At 40.4% G+C, this 24,905-nt stretch overlaps 1 protein-coding gene across 9 annotated transcripts in view; it reads right to left on the reverse strand.

Moving 5' to 3' along the window:
- The window catches only part of ush2a (Usher syndrome 2A (autosomal recessive, mild)), a 222,035-nt gene that overhangs the window by 36,311 nt on the left and 160,819 nt on the right, over window positions 1–24,905 (reverse strand). For all 9 annotated transcript variants that reach the window (XM_026171402.1, XM_026171393.1, XM_026171412.1 and 6 more), the window contains 5 exons: window positions 22,265–22,488; window positions 20,727–21,066; window positions 15,744–15,941; window positions 15,437–15,591; window positions 7,131–7,329 (listed from right to left, as the gene is read on the reverse strand). In XM_026171402.1, the coding sequence (XP_026027187.1) occupies window positions 7,131–7,329; window positions 15,437–15,591; window positions 15,744–15,941; window positions 20,727–21,066; window positions 22,265–22,488 (1,116 nt within the window). The remainder of the gene's footprint in view (window positions 1–7,130; window positions 7,330–15,436; window positions 15,592–15,743; window positions 15,942–20,726; window positions 21,067–22,264; window positions 22,489–24,905) is intronic.

The raw sequence follows: 24,905 nt of genomic DNA on the forward strand, positions 1-24,905 counted from the left end.
CAAATATAAACTGAGAGGGATAAAGTGGGTAAGAAGGGAAACAGTAAACTGGAAAACAGGGAGAATGGAACAGGGAAAGAAAAAAGGGAATGCTTGCTCAGATGATATCACTCATTTTCTTCCTGACTGTTTTTTCTCCCTCTCTCTCCCTCTGTTCTTTCCACACTCTCTCAATGGATGGATCCATATCTGTCGGTGTTAAATTATGCATGCCATAACTCAATAATGAAACAACGTAAAGATGGGAAGCCGCGGAACTGACATGGGATAGGACCGGCCCAACGCTGTAATGTCATCAGCTTTTGATCTATGATAATTATGATACCTCTGTATGCGTTTAGGCTACTGTGTCCAGACATGATTTATTTATAGGCACCTGCTATGCAGTCTAAAAGAAATCACATCGCGACTGAGTGGTCCTTTAGCTGCAACCACAGGAAATCAGCTTTTATAATAGGATTTAAAAAGTAGAAGCAAATGTAAAAATCCTCCACGTACCTAAACAAAGTTCTTTTTCCTACTCTTTGGAAACCTGTTTTTCCTTCAGATATATTTCCTGCCTGATTGCTGATGTAAGGTGCGAGTGTGAGGATGAATGCAAATCCTAAGTGTTGACATTGGGGGTTGACTGGATGTTTTATGGTCATTCACTTAGCTGACAGCATACAACAGCTTGCAAATCAAATCCAAAGGAAAATGAAAGAACTAAAATGACTTTATTTCAAAAGGATGACTGCATAATGTAGTGTGCTGAATTCTTTATTTGCACGTTATTTTAGGTGAGGAAGAATTGATTTAATATCATTTGTCATTAAAAGTGTTTTTATAGTAATAAACATCTATACAATTTATTTAGTAATCCCATTTATTACAATATTACAAATGCATTTAGAGTCAGAAATAACCGAATCATAACTTTTTCCATGGAAAGATTTAAAATTTCTTGTAGTAAAAGGAGCGATATGTGTATGATTAATACGAAAGTTCAAAGACAACTCTATAAACTAATGATGCAGATATTACAATTAAACTACACAAAGATTAAATCTGTAATTTAGTAGAAATAATGTTTAAATAAACATCTTTTTGTTGTGATTTTGTTGATAATCAAAATCTGTCTCCAACTGTGTATATTTGGAGGGTGAGAGAAAGAAAGAGAAACCTTACTGTGTATCCCAGCTGCTGTATGCATTACATTACAATACCCACCCAGTGTTGACTACATACAGAAAAGAAAATGTGCACCAACACACACACACACACACACACACACACACACACACACACACACACACACACACACACACACACACACACACACAGTGGAAGCCTTCACCGCGTCTTCCTCACGTCTCTTTCTACTACTTACCCTGCTTAACATGCTTCGCAGCCTGCCACGCTTAACCCAAGCTCTAATCAATGTGTCTGTGTGCCAATGTTCTCGCAATGTTGCCCTGTGTTTGGGTTAAATAAAGGAAATCTGCCAGCCATACGAAAGAACCAGGGCTGAAGCGTAAGGTTCTGTTACACTATTTAACTGTGCAACTAAGCGTGTGTATCTGCATGTGTGCACTCTACCATAGTAAATGATATCTACGGTGCCAATGATGTCATTTGTCGCAACGCTGAAAAAAAACGGTAACCTTTTGCTACATTTTTTCACACACAAACAGATGCGGTCTGCCTACATGAGCTAAAAATTGTAACAATTTACGGCAGACCATGAGGAGAGAACTTTCTGTTGGCGTGGTGTTGGCTTCAGAGGTAACAAAATGTCTCACAAGTTCATCAGAATTCTCAAGTTTTGCCTATTAATTACAGCCTATTATCGTGCCATGAAGGAGTGTGGAGTGATCGGAGAACGTGCTTGTGAAAACGAATGAATCAATTCCACCCTTGAACTTAAACAATTACAAAGTCTAGCATCACTTGACTCTCTTGTTCCTTCTTCCATTTTCTATATAAGGCAAAAATAAGTGCAGATGCACTTGTCATTTCATAGATTTGCATGTGCACATACATTTAAACCTAAAGAAGAACCCCTTTGATGTTTCTTGCTATGTTTTAAATTAGCTATAACTCTGGTCCTGAAGAGGGCAGTGTTGATCTGCTGGAGAAACGATGGCATGTCTGCGCATACTGGTGTGTGCGCATACTTGTATGCATGTGTGTGTAGCCATGCATGCGCTCGAGTGCTTGATTATGGAAAGACAGAGGAAGCTTCAATCATTATAGCAGTGATCACTAGGAAGTGAAAAACAGGTGGAGGGGGTCTGGATGCGAGAAGCCAGCGGCTCACTGACAAAGAGTTGTTCCTGTCGTCGTAAGAGTTGGACACACTGGGTGTTTGTGTTTGAGGGAAACGCAGACTAAGAGACGCTGGAAGTAAGATAGAGAGTTGGTGTTCGAGCAAAATGTCAAGGAGAGAGACTGGACGTGTGAAAGAGAGCAAACAAGTGACACAAATGTGAGACTGCTGTTGGGTGTGTGTGTTGCAGTAAAAATAACTGATTGAAAACGGCATTTTATTGACAGGTTGCCATTCTCTGTTTGCATTAGAGAATATGATAGGATGATGGGCGCAGGCCGCAATACCATGCCTGTCACCTGATACAGAGAGAAAGAGAGAGACTGAGAGAGCGGGGGTGGTGGGGATTGAAAAGTGAAAGAGTAGATGCAGAGAAAGTGGAAAAACCAAACAGGAAAATCGCAGAAGAAAGAAATGCAAGGACGGCTGAGAAGGAATTTAAAGAGAGAAAAAGAGAGAGAGCGTGGTGGTACAACAAAACTTGAGACTGGAAAGAAAAACAAATTATCATGGGAAAGAAAAAAGAGTTGATGCAGAGAATGAAAGAAAAGAGAGCGCAAAAGAGAGAAGGGAGAGAAGAGAGCTTTGATAACACCTCTCCTAAATAATTAAGAATTTGACTTCCTGTCTGTGGCTCCCTAATGCAGAGACCGTCTGGGATGGAACAGTGAGATCAGGTTCTCACTCTCTCTGTCACACACACACACACACACACACACACACACACACACACACACACACACACACACACACACACACACACACACACACACACACACACACACACAATCCATCATGGAGTTTTATTGGCATTAATTAACATAGCTTAGAGTGAATGTTGAAACATACATTCATTTTGCTTGATTATTTTTTGATTATTGGTTTGTCTCTTGATCCGAGTCAGTACTCTGACTTTACTTAACTGTGCCTTTCTTTTATTAAGTAAACACCAACAAAAGAAAAACAGAGAAGCAGCATCGAGCCACTCAGCATCTGAATAAATCAACAGTATCTAAAAGAATCTTTCCACAATTTCCCTCATATAATTATTCTTAACTTCTTGAGAAGGTTATAGTGTGTTGCTGCTAAATGGCTTGATCGAACACTTTCTGCATACTATAACAATGAGACTTCTGAGACATATTCGGCATTTAAACAAAGGTACTTCGGTGTCTACGTACTTGTACCTATAGCGCGTACCAGTCACAGAGTGGACTGTGAGGAAAATGCATTAATAAATAAAAGAACATACTCTATTCCCTGCAGTTCTGAATTAATAACGAGCCTACAAAAGACCAATTAAACACATGATTAATGCCATAATCTATATAATTGCAGGCAATAATTCATTGTGAGCTAATGATAGCAATACTTAATATTGATTCACATGGGGTGTCTTTGTACAGTTGTACTTAATTCTCTCTATAAAGTGTCACTTTTTAAAACAGCTCTGGATGCCATTAATGCAAGTCTGTTTGTTGCTTTTCCTGTGGCAAAAAAGGATAAACAAGAAATGGGGGAAGTCGCTTTTTTTCTATAATTTTAATTTCTGTCATCATAGTGGTTTATTAGACTCACGGTGCTGTTATTCAGTGCTCCACTTTATCACGGTGAAGATTTTTCTGCAAGCAAACAAAAAATTCCTAAAATGTCTGATATATATGTATGTATATATATATGTGTATTTTAAGCCAAAAGGGTGACGCTTTGGGCAACAAATACATCTCAGAATTTTTGTATCTTAATTCAAAAGCAACAGGTACAAGCAGCTGGAATGAATTTGAACTTGACTGTTTTTTAAAAAAAGCTCACATGGAAGTTTTCATTTGAGCTTTCATTGATAAATGTACACCTCTCATACCAAAATAATAAGAGAGGCCATTTTTGGTCTGAGGAATTCATCAGATCCAGTTACAATCCTGCATAAAAAAAGATTTAAAATCGTAAGTGTTGTAGCTAAAAAAAAAAAGCAGTTTCTGTGGTTTCAGTGAGCGTGTGTGTGACAAAGATCCTGAAGTGTCTGTCTGACAGTGGTGAGATGCAGAGAAGATGAATAATAGCGTATTAAACATTAAGGATGAGGGAATAGCACAGCAATTATTTCTGTTCATATTTCACTGAAAACACTTAGATTCGCCCATCCATCTTTTTATCTGTTTCACTCCTTCCTCTGTTTCTCCTTCACTCCCTTTTAAAACATGTCACTCCTCGGATCCTTTCTCTCTTCAGTCTTCTGTTAATTTTTTTTTCTGTTGAACATCTTTGCCTCAGTCTTCCTTGAACTCACCGTTTCGCTTTTTCTATATTAGTTTTTGCTTAGTTACAAAGTAAAACATTTTAAGCCTGTCTGTTTATGACTGGCTGAAGATTAGTCCATACAGGATAATAAGGACAAAATAAAACAAAACTCAAAGCTTTACACAAGAATAATAATAATAAAAAAGATAATAATAATAATAATAATACCAAATGAAATATACAAGTTAACCTGAAATATGAACAAATACATGAAAACTATTTTAAAGCTATTTGTAGCCTGAAAAATGTTTAGATTCTGTTCAGATTTTTTGGTGGAGATGTCAGAGAGACAATGCTGAGGAAACTATTCAGTATTACAGACAATACATCTCATTCCCTGCACACCACACTGTGGAGTAATATGAAAGGAGGAGTTTGTTTCTACCAGCGACCAGCACTTTGTTCAGCTCCTCCTCCTTCTGTAAGAGTCAGTGATATCTGTAACACTGGATATCATTTATCTCACTATCCCTGTTATATCCCCTTCTCGTTATAACAGGCCACTTTATTTTTTCATGTGCAATAATTACTGTTATAACTTTAGCTCATCTGAGTATTTCTAGGATTTTCCCACACAACCATCTCTAGGGTTTTACAGAGAATGATCCGAAAAGAGAAAATATCCAGTCAGCGGCAGTCCTCTGGGTGAAAATGTCGTGTTGATGCCAGAGGTCGGAGGAGAATAGTCAGACAGAGCAAACAGGAAGGTAACACTAACTCAACCACTCATCACAGCCAAAGTATGCAGAAGAGCATCTTTGAACACACAACATGTTGAATCTTGAAGCAGGTGGGCTACAGCAGCAGAAGATCACATCGGGTGGCACTCTTGTCAGCTAAGGACAAGAAACTATAATTCACACGGACTCAAAATTGGACAACAGAGGATGATGTTGTCTGGTGGGGGCCTGGTGAAAACATGAAAGCATAAATCAAGCCTGCCTTGTATCAAGTGTTCAGGCTGCTGCTGATGGTGTAATACTGTGGAGGATATTTTGGGCCCCTTAATACCAACTGAGCACAGTTTAAGCGACATAGCATACCTGAGAACTGCTGTTAACTATTTCCATCCACATCCATCCTTTTGGACCACAGTATACGCTGTTCAGCATGCGGCATGTCACAAAGCTTAAATCACCAAAATCTCTGAGGAATGGTTCTTGTAAAATCTATTCAAGAAGTCTGGCAGTTTTTTGATGGGAAAATGAGGGTCACACTAAGTACTAGCCACTGAGTTACATGTAATTCTCTATTTTCTATTTATTGAGCAACTCGTGGTCGTGTATAAGGATTATTTTGCAAATAATAAAGTTCTTAGATCTTTAATCTTATCTTCTAACTGCTGTAAAAAACAAAACAAAAAAACACTCCAGTAAATTGCACTGACTTCCTAAAAAATGGATGTGCTCCAAAAGGAGAGCTGCAAAGTTCAGAGATAAAAAGAGAGAGGAATAAAGGAGGAGAGAAAAAGACTGCCCCAGTAGTGATTTTGGCTGAAAGTTTTCCAGTGTCTCACTGGGGGACAGGGGAATTTCACACACACACACGCTGGTTGCTTACACTGGCACACGGGGCTGGTACAGTATTACAGCACATTACCATCTCTATTTGGCATTGTTTGCTTTGCTTCGTGCCTACACATACAAACACACATGCACACAACTCCTGACCATACAAGCCAACCACAGGCACCATGGGAATAGTCTATTGGCTACTGGCAAAGCTGATGCCTGGTCTGAATCCAACACAGAGCACAGTAGAGAACTGTGAAGAGAAAATGCCACAGAAATTCAGCTTCAAAAGATGTCATCACTTGACTCCTATACATAAAAATTTAAAAGGGGGTAATGCAATCAGCTTTGAAAGACTCAACATTTTTCAGATAGTGCTATTTCAGTCCCAAAATACACTTTACTACACCCACAGTGATGATATTCGATTTGTATTTTCCTTTGTCACTAATATAATCTGTTTTATAAGAGACAGTAAATGTTTTCTTTACAGTGTTTTATACAGATGTTTGATTTTGCGTGTGTGTGTATATGTGTGTTGTAACTCATGGCAGGAGGCCAACAACACTGCTCCCCCTTGGAGTAGATAAAACAAGACTCACACATCGCCCAGCCCTGACACCATCATATTCATGTGCAAATCTGTAGTATGAAGGTAAGTCAACATGTCTGTTTTTCCCTTTTGAGACTTTTTCCATTGAGTCAATCTTTTGGTAGATTTATCTGATTGTTTGTGGATTCACTTGTTCTCTCAACTGTGAAATTACGTGACCCTCAGCTTGTGTTGTGATCTTTCTGTGGCAGCAATCAGGTGTAAATTCAGTCATTACACAGCTTCTACAAACCGGTACGCAAAATAACACACGACAGAGAAGAAGGGACAAGAAGCGTGACAATGGAGGACAAAGCTGAAGAAAAAGGAAAGTACAATTAAGACTGTAACAAGAAAAAAAAACAGGAAGAGAGGATGAACAAGTAAGGAAAAGTGAGGAGAAGGATACGCCATGTCCTACCAGTCACTGTGAAATTTCTGGGTCCATCGATGTGCGTGAATATAGTTCCAACACCAGTCTGGTTCAGGTGGTACCGCTGTATTTTTCCATTTTGAAAAGTAGGTTCAGACCAGTTCACGTGGAGGGAGGAGGGGCTTACAGCTGTTACCACGGGAGGTTGCACGTCCTCTGGGACGCCCTGGACTGTTACTGCCACCACCTAAAAACACACACATGCACGTCACATAAACACAGGTTCAGAAACATACAAACAAAAACAGCCAGAGAAAACACAAAGAAAGAAAAACTGAAAAAGTTGCTGAAATATAAAACAATTTTGAAATATTTTACTTCAACTTCAACCAAAAAAGGGTCCTGTTTCTAAGATTCCTAGTCTTTTAATAACAGAGGAAGATCTTTAATATACAAATGCATTAAGCAAGCAACTTAATAAAAAAATAAAGAAAAAATGAAGAAAACTAGCATGTTTATAGACAGACACAAATTACTGTGTTGTAAATGAAACTGCAAAAAAGAAATTATTCATAACTTGCATTATAGAAAATAACCAGAATATCAATGACATAGTAGGTCATCCAGTTCAAGATCCATCACAATTTACAGGTTACTGACCCCAGTGACAAATGTGAACTTGACCTTGAGCACAGTTTGACTGAAGACCCAACTAGGTTTCATTCAAATCTGAACAATACTGTAGGAAGAGCAGTGATTCCTGCGAACTGTTACTGGTATGAACTCATGTACAATAAAAGAATATAATTTATATAGTGAAACTGAATAATTTTGACAGAAAGACTTAAAAAATAAAATGTTACTACAGTGGGGCAAAAAAGTATTTAGTCAGCCACCGATTGTGCAAGTTCCCCCACTTAAAATGATGACAGAGGTCAGTAATTTGCACCAGAGGTACACTTCAACTGTGAGAGACAGAATGTGAGAAAAAAATCCATGAATCCACATGGTAGGATTTGTAAAGAATTTATTCGTAAATCAGGGTGGAAAATAAGTATTTGGTCACCTCAAACAAGGAAAATCTCTGGCTCTCACAGACCTGTAACGTCTTCTGTAAGAAGCTTTTCTGTCCCCCACTCGTTACCTGTATGAATGGCACCTGTTTGAACTCATCATCTGTATAAAAGACACCTGTCCACAGCCTCAAACAGTCAGACTCCAAACTCCGCCATGGCCAAGACCAAAGAGCTTTCGAAGGACACCAGGAAAAGTATTGTAGACCTGCACCAGACTGGGAAGAGTGAATCTACAATAGGCAAGCAGCTTGGTGTGAAAAAATCAACTGTGGGAGCAATCATCAGAAAATGGAAGACATACAAGACCACTGATAATCTCCCTCGATCTGGGGCTCCACGCAAGATCTTATCCCGTGGGGTCACAATGATCATGAGAACGGTGAGCAAAGATCCCAGAACCACACGGGGGGACCTGGTGAATGACCTGCAGAGAGCTGGGACCAAAGTAACAAAGGTCACCATCAGTAACACACTACAACGGCAGGGAGTCAAATCCCGCAGTGCCAGACGTGTTCCGCTGCTGAAGCCAGTGCATGTCCAGGCCCGTCTGAAGTTTGCCAGAGAGCACATGGATGATACAGCAGAGGATTGGGAGAATGTCATGTGGTCAGATGAAACCAAAGTAGAACTTTTTGGTATAAACTCAACTCGTCGTGTTTGGAGGAAGAAGAATACTGAGTTGCATCCCAAGAACACCATACCTACTGTGAAGCATGGGGGTGGAAACATCATGCTATGGGGCTGTTTTTCTGCCAAGGGGACAGGACGACTGATCCGTGTTAAGGACAGAATGAATGGGGCCATGTATCGTGAGATTTTGAGCCAAAACCTCCTTCCATCAGTGAGAACTTTGAAGATGAAACGAGGCTGGGTCTTCCAACATGACAATGATCCAAAACACACCGCCCGGGCAACAAAGGAGTGGCTCCGTAAGAAGCATTTGAAAGTCCTGGAGTGGCCTAGCCAGTCTCCAGACCTCAACCCCATAGAAAATTTGTGGCGGGAGTTGAAAGTCCGTGTTGCTCGGCGACAGCCCCAAAACATCACTGCTCTCGAGAAGATCTGCATGGAGGAATGGGCCAAAATACCAGCTACTGTGTGTGCAAACCTGGTAAAGACCTATAGTAAACGTTTGACCTCTGTTATTGCCAACAAAGGTTATGTTACAAAGTATTGAGTTGTATTTTTGTTATTGACCAAATACTTATTTTCCACCCTGATTTACGAATAAATTCTTTACAAATCTTACCATGTGGATTCATGGATTTTTTTTCCGCATTCTGTCTCTCACAGTTGAAGTGTACCTCTGGTGCAAATTACTGACCTCTGTCATCATTTTAGGTGGGGGAACTTGCACAATCGGTGGCTGACTAAATACTTTTTTGCCCCACTGTACTTGAACATGAACTTGTTTCCAGAGAAATCTCCCTTTAGAATATAACTCAAATTCTTTTTGGATCTTGGATTTTATTCGAGAGGACAGACAGCAGAGAGCAAACACAAAAGTAGGGAGGAAACGAGGGGCAGACCCAGGGCAGAATCAAACCCAGACTCCTGCAGCCTTTCAGCATATGGGCTGCCTGCTTGACTAAGTGAACTACAGCAGCACCAGAGTATTGCTTCCATCCTGAGCCTTTACTCCCCCAATCATTTCCTTTAGCGTTCCAGTAGGACAGAGGATCCGACTGGAAGCTGTTCAAGCAATGCAATGTGTAGGAAATGCAATAATTATAAAGGATGTGCAAAATGTCTTACTACTGATCACTGCTACCATACTAAAACAAATCACTAAACAATCTGTTAATAGGCCAAGTTAAAAAATTACTGCTTCTTAGTACAGTAATAAGAGTGACCATTGCATTGTACATTCGTAGTGTAGTATCTGTGAGCTCATGTGAACGCTGAGTGAATGCGGAGACCACAGAATCACAGGGCAATCTGCTGCTAATGGCAACAGGGATATCCTGCCTTAATAGACTGTCACTAGCACTTCCACCACCTGTCCCACACAGTGCTATGCAATTAGAGCACAGCAACTACAACTAAAGAGACACACAAGTGCGTGCACACAGATAAACACACACAGGTGCATGCAGGTGTACACATGTAAACAGACAGAGGCAGAACAAAACAGCAAAGTAAGCAGAGAAGAAGGAGGATGCAGGGGAGGTGTAGTATCAGTCAGAGTGTGCTTCAGTCAAGTGTTTGCCAATATTTTCCTTGAATGTAAAAAAAATGAAAACTTAATCCGTGAATGTCACATATCTTTACTGGCAAACAAAAATTAGCACTCAGACTTGATGAGACAGATGGATAATGTGGGATCCCTTCAGGAAGCAGCTAAGTGACCCGTGATGCTAGTTTTTCTTATTAATTACATCTGGCTTATAATCACTGATTTGTATTTTTTATAGTTCACTGAAAGGAGTGATAGATCAAACAACTGGCTTGTCTTTTGACTTAGCATTAGGGGGCGTTCCCATTTGAAACGAATATCCAGATAGTGGATAAATGATATCTGGTTTCAGAAGTTCGTTTTTGTGTCACTCTTTACAAATTCAAATACATAAAATTACATCAAAAAGCCAACAAGAAGCTAAATTATCAGCTAATAACTAATGGTTTAATTCTTCACATACAGTCAAAATATGTCCCAACATGACTGATCAACAGTGTAGGGTATACAAAGAAGCAGAGATTACAGATTATGCAATAAACCTACTTGGCTAAATGAAAAGAATATTTGTCATTCATCCCATCTTTTTTCATATTAAAAAGTAGAAACTTGTGAGCCTCAGGAAAATGAGATGGTGAGAAAGAGTAAGGATAAGAAAGCAGAGACAACAGCTGGGAGAAACTGAGGACTACAATGTTAAGATCAAGGAAATGACAGGAGACAAATAGCAGCAAGAACAGGACAAAAGGATTTGAAGACAGAGAGGGACCAATCGCTCTTCCTCCCTTTCTAAGTGACCAACCATATTAGATCAGGACCTTCTGTTGTCACAGCAGGTGTGCGTTCCTGAGTGCCTGTGTTTCTTTGTCTGTGCCTGTGTGTGTTTGTGTGTATGTGAGGAGGCTGATGCCAGGTAATTGCAGTGGTATATTAGGTTAGCTCAAGTTATCCCATAATTGGGACTGTTTGGCCAATTTTCACTGGTGTACAAACTAATCCAACTCACTCCCTTCCTACCCTCTGCCGCGAGTGTGTGCGCGCTTGTTTGTGTGAACATATGTATGTGTGTGTGTGAGGAAGAGAGTTAGACAAAGAGAGCATGGAAGACTGGGCTTGTAGTCTGATGGTACTTGTATGTATAAAGGGTTCTTAGTAGCTTTCATGCAGGATGATCCAATGAGTTTAAAAAGTTTTATAAAAGGAATTTATAAAACTTCTTGTTAGGGGTCGCTACAGCAGGTCGCTATGAAGGTTTTTGAACTGGCAGAGTTTCAAGTGTTTTCAACTGAAACCAAACCAGCGACCTTTTGCTTGTTAAGATTTAAACTGGCTCCGAAGCTAAAGCAGTGCTAACATAAGGTACATTTTATACATCACTGATACTGTCTACAGATTTGCACTACAGTCCCCAGTAAGAATTTGAGCTCTTAGGTGTAAAGTATGTGAGGACTCAGGGCTGTGTGTCGGACAGGGTCGTCTGCAGTACGGGGGCCCCACAGGGAACGGTTCTGGCTCCGTTCCTCTTCACCATCTACACTGCAGACTTCTCCCACAATTCCACCCAGTGCTTCCTGCAGAAGTTCTCTGATGACTCTGCAATAGTCGGCCTCATCACTGATGGGGACGACAAGGAGTACAGAGGACTGACTCAAGACTTTGTGGACTGGTGCCAGCTGAACTACCTCCAGATCAACGCCAGTAAAACCAAGGAGCTGGTGGTAGACTTCCGCAGGCACAAGCATTCTCCACTGCAACCACTGAACATCCAGGGTATGGACATTGAGGCTGTGGACAGCTACAGGTACCTTGGTGTTCATCTGAACAACAGACTGGACTGGACTCATAACTCAGACGCCCTCTACAGGAAAGGGCAGAGCAGGCTGTACCTGCTGCGGAGACTCAGGTCGTTTGGGGTGGAGGGCCCACTCCTGAAGACCTTCTATGACTCTGTGGTGGCTTCTGCTATCTTTTATGGTGTGGTCTGCTGGGGCGGCAGCATCTCTGCTGGGGACAGGAAGAGACTGAACAGGGTGATCCGAAGGGCCAGCTCTGTTCTAGGATGCCCTCTGGACCCAGTGGAGGTGGTGAGTGACAGGAGAACGGCGGCTAAGCTGTCATCCCTGTTGGACAACGTCTCCCACCCCATGCAGCAGACTGTGACAGCACTGAGCAGCTCCTTCAGTGGGAGACTGCGGCACCCACGGTGTGGGACGGAGAGATTTCGCAGGTCTTTCCTCCCCACTGCTGTCAGACTCCACAACAAAGACTTTAACTGAACAAACACACACATCCACACATGTGCAATAACACTAAGTGCAATAATCTTTTCTGGCATCGTTGTATTTTTACTCAGTTGTATATAGCATTCGTATTCTATTTTTATCTTATTGTATATTTTTATTCTATTTTATTCTACTGTATATAGTATATTATTTTATTCTATTCTGTACAGCTGTGTACTGTATTTATTCTTATTGTATTCTAATTTTTGCGTCATAACTTTTGCACTGTCCACTTCCTGCTGTGACAAAACAAATTTCCCACGTGTGGGACTAATAAAGGTTATCTTATCTTATCTTATCTTAAACTGTGAGAATTAATTATCTTAGTGGTTACGGAAAGGAAGCATGAAAGCAAAAGTGATTAATCTGTAAAGGTTTTCTACATTTAACTACATGTAAAACATCTCACATCTTCAGTGTGACGCTAAAGTTACTTATTTTGTTTAATTTTTGTGGTTTACTTTTTTATACTTTTACAGGAGAACAATCCAATATCATGCAGACATTTAGATTTTACTGGTATAAAAATTTTGTTTTAAAACAATAATTTATTATTTGTGATTTAAGCCTACATAACTCACAGACAGGAAAAGTACTATAAATAGTGTTTCAGCATTCCTAATTTTATTTTATTTTTTAAAAATTTTTATTAGAAAAAGATAACCCTAGTAAATACAAAATGCACTTTTTTAAATGATTATTTTATTTATCCTAGCTATCCTAACCTTCTCCACCCATGTAAGTAAGATAAATATAGAAAAGAAGAAAAAACTAAATCACATCACTGTAAGATGCATGGTGGCAGTTTAGCATTATCATCATCCTCCAAGGCCAATGTCCTATTTCATGGCCCAGAACTAAACCTACAATTAAAAAGTCTTTCTCTTTAAGATCTGGACTTCTTCTGTCTCAGCTCAACCTTGCCACCAAGTTTAATCGTGCTGACAAACAGAAAGACAAAGAGAACTGAAAGCATGCTTGCAAAAGTGCAAACGAGACACCAGGCAGAAACTGAAATTGTATATTTATGTAATATGTTTATTTTTGTCAGTAGGACAAAAAGGACAAATCTAATGGTTCACAGTCAAAGTCTGCAGTCTTGTGTTGTGTAGCCACTGTTTGATAGGGTTTGACAGGAACTGCTCTGGCTTTAAAAATTTTAATTACCATAAATCTTTACTGGCTATTTACAGTTAGCAGACTAATCATCAATATGCCAACTATTATTTGTTAAGTTCTGTAAGGATACAAGAGCCAACAAATGAACCAGTGAATTAAAAAACATCAGTCCTTAGTAGGAGGTGAATGGTGTTGCATTAGTATTAACAAACTACAATGTGTTTTAGTCTGTTTACAGACAGCAGGAAATGCTTGCAACAGTAACATAATTGCCATATATAACCATACGTTATGTATCCCATGTATCTCTCTGTTACCATTTACCATTCCTCTTGTCCTTTTCCAGTCTTATTTTTCAAAGAAATTAATTTATGATGTACTTAAATAAATCAGTATATCACAAATAGGGATTGATATGCCATCAATCCCTCACAAACAATTTAGCCAATTTTTCCTTGATCTTAGCCGCTCCGCTCAATCCACGCCTGCAGCAGCACAGCCATAGGATTTCTCTTTATGTAAGGATGTGCTTGTCACAATAATGAGATGCTAAATTAACTTTAAAAAACCCAGAAAGACATTTTTTAATATGAGCTTTCATCGTCACTAAGCCAGAGAAATTAATTGTTGTGGTGATATCAGCTCACAGCCAGCGAGATAGCAGGGAGGGGGAGTTGTGTGAAGGTATTATGGGTACTATCAGAACCATCAGGTAGGCTCAGCAAATCCAGAGCCTTGCATTCAGGGGGAGAGCGGAAACATGGCTAAATAACAGCTTGTTCCTGCAGCAGAACAGAACAGAGTTCAAGCAGTGTAGAAACATCATACAATATAATTTCATAACAACAAAGGTCAGACAGGGCTAGTAAAATATCGCTTGGCAGAACAACTGTGGACTGCACCACCTTCATGATGTAAACAATGATTGCAAATCAGCATCTGACGTGGGTTTAATGAGACGGTAAAAAGATATTCACTGGTCAAACATCAAGTCAGAAGAGTAGTCAACTGCAGGCCATTGCTTTTAGCTAGTTTTTAAAAATTAACCCTAAGTGAAGTTAAGGGTTTAAATGTAAATACACAATTTTCTTAAGAGAAAATACAAAAATGCATATTTGTATTCAGACAGGTGACAAGGACAAGAATAAACCTGCCTGACACTAATGTAATTTTATTCCATCAATTGCAAGTGCAATGTATGTTCGTGATCAGACATTGACAACATTCATTTACATTTCTACTTTCTCTCAAGAAGAAGTAATGCTCTCTCTAAAATTAACTTTCATCATTTTTTACAAACCTTTAAGTGTTCAAGCAAAATTAAAGAAGTGAACTTAACTACAGTGTAAAGTGGTACTTAGTTCAGTGAAGCTAAGGCCATTTTTAGAGTAGCCATTAGATAATCATACAGTGGAATAATGTCATTTTGAAATGGGGTGCTACAATAGAGTATGGTTTTAGAAAGTGTGTGTATGTGTGCTGCTGTGTGAAAGTAAGAAAATTTTACATGAAAAGTTGGTAGAAGAGAAAAATAGCACTGAGTTGGAACAGACAACAGAATAGAGAGTATTTCCTGTTAAATCAAAGGCACATTCCTTTTTTTGGCTCAAAATTATATTTATTTTGCTATGATGAAACATGTGATGTTGAAATGTAGCGACTCTAAACCATCACAAGACATCAAACCACACAAATTCTTACCTGTGTACTATCAGTGCAACCAGCCCGGTTACAGACCCTCAGCTGGTAACTGTATTCCTGGAAAGGCCTGATCCCACCAACGTCAGTAAAGCTGTTTTCATCCCCACGGTAACGCTCTTGTCCATCACGCAGTATAGCATAGTGGGTAATCTCCCCTGGTGAAGTTTTAAAGATAATTGGGTAACCACTGTTAGATTTTTCTGCCTCTGCATTAATTTAATTACTCAAGCTGAACTCCAAACACAGAGAAAGACTTTTAATCACTGGATCTAACCTAAAGTAGTAATATCCATGCACATATACAAACCATTACTCCGGGCAGGTGCTTGCCATTGCAACTGGATAATATCATCTCTTTCACCTAGGCGGCTCCAGCGGGGTGTTGCCACTCCCCATGGTTTGTCCTCAGTAGTCGTCACTGTTGTAACATTGCTGGAGCCTCGACCAAAGCTGTTCCAGCCTCTCACTCTGTACTCATAGGTGGTAAAAGGCTCCAGGTCATTGTCTATTTCCCAGTAAGTGTCAAAAAAACGGGAGGACAGTAAGGGGGCAAGGGAAAGACAAAAATGCATTATTAAAAGTTTATTAATTCCATATAAACCCCTCACCTCTCCATTTTACTTAAAAGTCTCAAAGTGCATCTCTATTATAAAATAAAAAGTGAATGCTTCTCCACCCCATGGTCGTGCGGGCAGCAGCCTAAGCACAGAAACCAAGAGCTCCCTCTCCTCGGCCACCTCCTGAAGCTTGTCTGGGGGACACCGAGGCATTCCTAGGCCAACCAAGGAAGGACATGTAAAGGAGGCATTATAGTTAGATGGCCGAACCACCTCAACTGGCTCCTTTCGATGTGGAGAAGTAGCCTCTCTCGAAGGACTGCACTCATCACCCTATCTCTAAGGAAGAGGCCGGCCACTCTTCTGCTTGTTTCTACTATTTTGTTCTTTCAGTTATTACCCAAAGCTTGTGACCACAGTTGAAGGTAGGAATGTAGACTGACACCTTTGCTTTCATGTTCAGCTCTCATGTCCAAATAACTGCTCCAGCCACACCCCACATCTGTCTGTCAATCTCTTTCGCCCCTCTTTCCTCTCTTGTGAAAAAGACGATTAGAAATTATTCTATTTGGGGGAGCAGATCATCCCTGAACCAGAGTGGGCACTCCACCCTTTCCTGTCTGAGGACCTCAGACTTGGAGGTGCTAATTTTCAGAGATGAGATTTTGAGGTCAGAAGCTTTACAGCAGATGATTACACGTAGAAATTCTGTCCATGATGATTATGAAGAGAATCGGTGACAAAGAGCAGGCCTGGCAGAGTCCAACTCCCACTAGAAATGGGTCTGACTTAGTGGCATCAATGCGGACTAAACTTTCATTTTAATTGTACAGGGATTGAATGGCTGTTAACAATGGGCCAGACACCCCATACTCCTGCAGCACTCCTTCCCACAGGCAACCCTGAGGGATGCGGTTGAATGCCTTCTCCAAGTCCACAAAACGTGTAGACTGGATGGGGAAGCTCCCAAGCAAGTTCTAATATTCCTGAAAGGCTAAAGAGCTGGTTAATTGGTCCATGACCAGTACAAAAAGTGCATTGTTCCTCTAGAATCCAAGGTTCAACTAATGGACAAAACCCGGTCAGGCTGAAAAATGTGATCCACACCCTGCGGTCAACCTTCTTAAAGATAATCACCACCATAGTCTGCCAATCCAGAGGCAGTGCCCCAGATCTCCACTTCACTCCAAGCGATGGAGCACTCTCGAGCACCCCAACCACGGACTCCAAGCAAACTCAACTGTCGTTCGGTGCGTAAGTGCAAACAACAGTCAGGAGCAGCTCCCTGGCTATATATAAGCACTATCACCAGTGTGAATGTCAGGCCACGAAGCACTATGACAGACAGGTTATTACAACCCTATTGCAAAGGTACAGGCACAGTAGTATTTATACATATAGTTGTACTTGCACACATTTGTGCATTACTTTTAGGAGTGTAAATGGTCTCTTGTAAACTACCAGTCTGGGATTCTTGTCTGTACTTCTGGAATAATTAAAATAGAAAAAAATGTACAGATGAAAAAAACAGCAGTGAGGTTTGCCTAGAAATATAATACAATCTGTTTTTCTGTGTTTGATTGTAAGATATTGAAAAGCTAAGTTAATACAAAGCTCTTGTGGATAATACAGCTTACACTTATGTCACCCACTTCACATGTGGAGCTATCTGGGCGTGATCTAACTTCTTTCTTTTTTTCTCCCAGAGAAGTATAGCATGATACTCTGCGCATGAATGCGTGTGTGCATGCGTGTGTGTGCTTGAGAAACATCTGGTGTATGGTGGGTGGCGACAGCTTTATGTGCCTCTGCCCAGATGGTGTCACAGCATCGCCTAGAAACTCTTATCCTAACCACCCCATGCCACATGCACACATACACAGACAAAGTAATGAAAACACATACGCAGAGCTACACTCCAGAGCCACACTAAAATAGTAACTAACTGGATGCAAAAACACATATCATTTATGAGGACACAACCACCCACACACACACATATCCACAACCACAATTAGTCTTGATTTAACAGACGTAACTACCCAGATAAATAATGTGTGGACAGACTGAAAATCACGACACACACGCCCACAAACACAAACACGTTCCTGCTCCCTTTGGGCTGATAAATAGTAGAGAATGTGAAAATGGCATTTAAACGCCCATCTCTAAGTTTTAATAACACGCAAGTGTACAGCGCAGACAGAGTTACCATGTTAGAGCTATTAGCGTGCACTGCAGCAGCTGTCTTGGTGCGTGTGTGTGACAGAGGGAGTGTGTGCAGAAGGGCATCTGTCTGTAAAGCCCTTTGATTGTAGCGGCTGACACATTTAGAGTAAATGCAGAACTGGCTTCTGCAGGCTTGCAGTTTCTGTGAACGCCATGTTTTACAGATGGCTGTAACGTTTTACTTATTCTTCATTGTGACTTAGAGAACTGAAGTGGAAGAAAAGTAATAATTTCAATGCAGGGCTGCAAATACTTGATGTTTATAACTAAAACACATTAAGCCTATAGAAAAGTACTGATACTAAAGACTAGTTAACTTAAATTTCTAGGGAACTAGAGGGCGATGTGGCTGACTTTATGCATTCATTTGTCATCTTATATTTGGACCACAATCAAATTTCATCAAGTGGCAAAACTGATTGTGTCTTTTAACTCATTCACTGCCATTGACGTCTATAGCCGTCAATTGCAGTGAATGAGTCAATGGGTTTAACTCATTCACTGCCAATGGCTGGCAGTGAATGAGTTAACTTATGCAACTTGACTTGGTACTTGGCCATCTACAGATTTGTCTTAAAAAAAGTAGGTATAATCTTCCTGGCTGTTCAGATTGCTTACTGACTCACATGGAGCTATAACTTTAGCTACAAATAAAAAACTACATACATGTTTAAGGTATAATCAGACGCATAAACTTAGAGCCCCCGAGAGCAGCCATTTGGCTTTTCTACCTTTAAAACCCGCCTTCCAGCCAAATGGCTGGTAGGTGTTTAGCTAGGCTTTAGCTTCAGCCAAGTGGAAGCTAAATTGTCTAGTCATTCATATGTAAATTAGGTTGTTACCTGAGAATTCTGGAGGGGAGTGGGGGTGTGTGAATGAGGGGGTGGGGGAGCTGCTAAAAGCTGTGAACTTCCTTTTGTGTTCGTCTTGATGCATTCTCAATCATCCAGGGAAATAAATCTCCAAAAGTCACCAACTTGGAGTGGTTAGTTTCCTGAGCCACAAGGAAATTTGGAGTGTTTCAGTTTGCCATCTTAGGGAGAAATCAACACACATGGGTGTATTTCCTTTGTTGCTGAGATTTATTGATAAAAACAGTACAAAAAACCAACCATTTGTACACATATTTACAAATAATGATAAAAAGTGAGTGAGTACATTTCAACATTTTCAGCAATCACTCACAATCCTGGCACTGCCATGGTATCTGTAGTCTGCATTTACCACATGTGTATCTGTAGCAGTGAACACATCGCACAGTGGCATGATTGTTCTTGCATTTGTGTTTGACCTGACACATGGCTCTTTTTCCAGGGCTAGGTGTGGAGGGTTGTGTCCAAAGCAACTGTTCTTTTCTTGCCTTCTTCCCAGCTTCCCAACACTACCAAAAGGAAGCCAAACACTGTCACCCTTTACAACAAAACAAAGTGTGGCGTAGATGTGATGGACCAGATGAGAGTTGGCTCACTCTCATGTAGCTGGGAAGAAGGCAAGAAAAGAACAGTTGCTTTGGACACAACCCTCCACACCTAGCCCTGGAAAAAGAGCCATGTGTCAGGTCAAACACAAATGCAAGAACAATCATGCCACTGTGCGATGTGTTCACTGCTACAGATACACATGTGGTAAATGCAGACTACAGATACCATGGCAGTGCCAGGATTGTGAGTGATTGCTGAAAATGTTGAAATGTACTCACTCACTTTTTATCATTATTTGTAAATATGTGTACAAATGGTTGGTTTTTTGTACTGTTTTTATCAATAAATCTCAGCAACAAAGGAAATACACCCATGTGTGTTGATTTCTCCCTAAGATGGCAAACTGAAACACTCCAAGTTGGTGACTTTTGGAGATTTATTTCCCTGGATGATTGAGAATGCATCAAGACGAACACAAAAGGAAGTTCACAGCTTTTAGCAGCTCCCCCACCCCCTCATTCACACACCCCCACTCCCCTCCAGAATTCCCAGATAACAACCTAATTTACATATGAATGACTAGACAATTTAGCTTCCACTTGGCTGAAGCTAAAGCCTAGCTAAAAGCCTACCAGCCATTTGGCTGGAAGGTGGGTTTTAAAGGTAGAAAGGTAGAAGGCTGGGCACTGCTGCTCTCGGGGGACTCTAAGTGATAATCAGGATGTGACAAGAAAACCAAAAGTCTGTAAAACAGACATTAGATACTCTGGACCAGGGACTCTAAAGAAGAAGCAAAATGAAACAAATTTGTCATCACAAAATTGGTAGTCCTGTAATTATGAAACAATAATTTTTCAAGAGGAAAAGCTATAAAAACATAAAAATACAATCAAAACAATTCCTAAATTTATGTTGTTGCATTAACTAAAACTGGTTAGTGGGCCAGATTGGAGTCTTCGCCAGGCCTAGTCTGATCCCCGGGCTGTATGTTTAACACCCTTGCTCTAGACACTAACCTGGCACATACCCAGGAACTTTTAAATTGCTAATAAAAAGACACATACATACATGCTCATCAGTTACCTGTAAATGTATATACGGTGGCATCTCCACTGTACACTACCTCCTCATGCGATGGGCACATGCTTCCCTTCAGCTGCTTGTTGTCAGTGTGTGCGTGACTGCGTGAGTCAAACATTTTGTAACTGTCATTACTTCTGTTTGTATGTGCAGACAGGTCCGCAGTGAGAGCTTCCTGCGTGATGCTGATGAACGGTGAGTATGTTGTGGATTGTGTCTCAGGGTGTGTGTGCGCAGACAGGACCCATGTGCACGCAGTCATAGATGGATCAAGGCCACAGGAGCCGCAGTAAGCTGTAGATGCTGCAGCCACAGGACACACAGCGCCCTGCAAACACTGGTGCTGCACAGAGAAAAAGGAGAGACAGACAGAATGAATGAAGGAGAAGAGAAAAGAAAACTTTGTTTAAGTGAACTAGAACAGAAACGTACCTCATGAAAGCTTACGATCCTCTTATTTGCTGTTATATTCTGAAGGAGAAAATCACTATATACAGCGTGTGTGTGTCTGTGTTGCATACATGGCTCTTAATGACATCATTAGAGCTAATGAGAGTTCCTACCCTTTGTCACTGCTTGCGTGTGTGTATGTGTGCATGCATGTGCCATCTCATGCTGGCTTAGGAACACACAAACGCCACAGGACCTCAGTTGATAAATGGAGGATGGGCCAGTCCCCAGCTCCTGATGCGACAATGAGAGCAAGTTTGATAGACAAAAAAACCCAGAAATTCTGTCTAATGTCCACTGGGCTGCTGGAGATGATCAGCTCCTTCATGTAATTTCAGCCAATCTGCAAGGCTTTTAGCAAATGCTTAATTGGGGCATCTAATGTGTAGCAGTCTTATCCTCTCCATTTCCATTTCTATTTTTGGGTAGGTCAGTTTGTAAATGTGACACCTACAATTTTCAGATAATATAAGATCAATATTTAACGTTTTTGTTTATTTATGACATTATTTTCTACATGTGATCCTACAATTTCTTGTCCACTAATAAACTTTCAGAAGAAACACTACTTGAAGATGCTAAACACCTGAAACCTTTCAGTTCTCAGTCAACAAGGTCATGGTAGTTTTAAGAGCTTAAAAGGAGGCAACCTACAGAAGTCCACCTGCCATTTTTTCTAGCTCGCAATATCACACCTTAAATACTTGACAATCGAACTGCAGCGGTTTTTAAAAGAACTGACATCTTGTGTCAGCATGTGATTGTCAACTATTTCATACTTATCCAATCATTCAGTGATTACCTGTGGCTAAAGATCGACATATAAATGCTTCATCTTTAATAAAGGTGATCACTCAGAACCTGTTTTACACTCTTCCTTCTAAGGGGAAAGTGAACTTAAACCATTCAACCAGATCAGGTTTTTCCTTTATTTTGCTATCTGTAATACAGATGTAGAAAGAAATGGTCACAGCTGCCAAATACTGGTTGACTGAATGATCAGTGTGCTTCAGATTTCCCCGTCTAAGGTTAATGACGTGGAAAACAAGAAAACACACACTAAAAACACATTGTCTCACGTAATCACACACCTCTATTACCAGACCAGGCGTGGGTCTGTCTGCACACACATGTCGTCGGGGGTCAAAGCCAATCCCACTGCAGCATTCCTGATCCTGATGTATGACCTTTGAACCACAGCAGCGGAGTGTCACTGTGGCATTGCCAGCAGGGTGCATTGTGGGATATCCCTCATTGCCCACACAGCAAAGAGTTGTTGAAGAGCTTACATACTCGTGACCACAGCAGATGAAACCTGAAGCAAGAGAGAATATGCATCATGCCATTATTTTGTTCCACTTTCATTCTGATCTTAACATACCAGGAAATGATTTATCTTGGATCCACTTCACACTACAGTGTGCTGTGCAAATTTAGGTACTGAAAATATATATGGTGTGATAATTATTATTATTTATTTTTTTTAATAAAACGACATTCCCACATTTCTTAAGTCTGAACAGCTGTTTAAGAAACATACAAATCCATCAAAGGTCTTCCCACACTCCCAGGATTCAGCTGGCCTCCTGGCATCGTCTCTGTGATTTATTGGATATTTCTCTTTATCTTTCTATATAACAGCTTTGCTGTGATGTCTGATGTCTAAAATCAGCTTTTCTGTTTTTCTATAACATAAAACACATTTTCTTTTCCTGGTCATCTATCACTCTACACTAAAAAGGATATTCTGTAATACTATTCGGGCTTCTTAGTTTTTTCATCTTTTCTGTCATCCTCTTCCCTCTGTAACCTTTCTTACTGCCTCAGTCCTCGTCCTTCCTCCTTTTCTAAACTCCCCTTTCCTTCACTCCTTAATCTATGTTTTCCGATATGAACAGAAAGAGTATTTAGGCTGCTCTGAATATTATTGTGCCTCTCTTCTTATCAACTCTTATCCATGTATCCTTTTCCTCTTTCCTCCATCCCCTCCTCCCCTGCATACTATTTCTCCTCTCTGAGCAGTAATATTCAGGCTATGCTGTCTAAAGACTGCAACGGGAAAGGAAGTGCGTTTTTCTGAGAGCTGCCATTTCTGACAGTGATAGGTGATGTCTGTCTGCCACCACTTCACCTTCAGCAGCAAGGTGACATTTAAAATGCATGCTATCACTCCATTTACCTGTAAATGTTTTGCAGCTGAATATCAAATTTCAAGTATGTTTCTTCACAATCTCCGGCACTTCACATTTCAAACTGAAATAACGTGAGTTGGTTTCGATGACAGACAAATTAAAACTTTGGCAGTACACGGAGATTCAAGGGAGAAATTCCTAGTGGAGCAAGAAATGATCCAATAAAAATAGCTTATGCTTGTTAAAGAATAGTTGGGATATTTAAAGACTAATGGTACATTGAAAACTCTCCTAATATTTCTTAACAAGATGTTTGTATTCCAATGTTGAAGCATAATTAGGAAGCCCAAAATTTTTGTTTTACTTAGAAAAGACACCAATGAGCACTGATAAGGGTTCTCTATGGTCTTTGTTAGACAGCAATGATAAAAAGATGACAGTCCGAGGGAGAGGTGGAGAATCTTGGTTGCTGTCTAACCCCTAAGCTCATGGGGTTCCTCCAAAACCGCCATCTTTTGATACTATAACAACTAAATCAACTTGTTTTGACTTGGCAAACATAAATCATACAAATTGAAAATTACTGACACTTTCGTGGATCTGATGAATGTTAGGTCACGGAGAGGAGGGCAAACCCGACAGCAGCATGTAGGAGAGACGAACCTAACAGCAGCTGAGGATACCGGAGTGAATTTCCACTCTGCCTTTTTTCTAGTGGCCCTGATAACCATTCAGTCAACCTGGCTGCTTGGATGGATTAGCTTTAGACGATAGTTTAGACTGGCAAGCTCTGGCTTTGCAATGAATTAAAGGTTATAATAACGTCCCACTATAATGCTGAGTCAGTAACTCCCTGCTGTGAAGGAGCATTAGAAATACAAATGAGCAAAGGATGGCCAGGCTGACGAAAAAGATCTAACTGCAATGATAAAAAAATAGACCGATTTTAATCACAGTTTAATGAGAGCGCTCCCAAAGTAAAAGCGCCTAATTTTGAATTACAGAGCGATAGACCGGAAGAAGCCACAGTCTTACTGGTTATTTAGTTTATTGTGAAAATAATCTATATGTTATGAGGTATTTAGCAAATGTATCCTAACAGTTGATGACATGCTGATCTGTAGCTCTATCTACCCCCAGCTGTGATGCCCATTTTATTTGACAGCACACATTAAACACTAAGTCATTGCTTTGTAACACAGCTTCACTCTTTAATGGGAATGCAGCTTGTTGTGGAGTGATAAATAACTTATTATTTAACACTCTAATCAGCATTTACACTTTCAGCACATTAAATTCTGTTAATTTAAGCAATCAGTTCACTTAAAGGCCAAAAGTGCAGAATGGCACATATTTTCCATTGCGCCGCTGCAGTGCATTATATGCTCAAAGCATCCATCACAGGCACAATGTGACAGGAAAGCGCATGTGTATGTGATTGTGTGACATAAAAGCAGTCTGACGGCTAGTAACTCACTTAGCAGCGGCAGCTGTTGCGGAGCGGGGGCTTGGTGGCCAATTCCCCCAGCGCCTTACTTCAGCTTCAATGACGCGCAAATAAACAGCTCAACACTTTTCCAAAATAGCTTCTCTCTACTCA

This window comes from Astatotilapia calliptera, chromosome 1 (genome assembly GCF_900246225.1).
Source record: "Astatotilapia calliptera chromosome 1, fAstCal1.2, whole genome shotgun sequence".
NCBI classification, from domain to species: Eukaryota; Metazoa; Chordata; class Actinopteri; order Cichliformes; family Cichlidae; genus Astatotilapia; species Astatotilapia calliptera.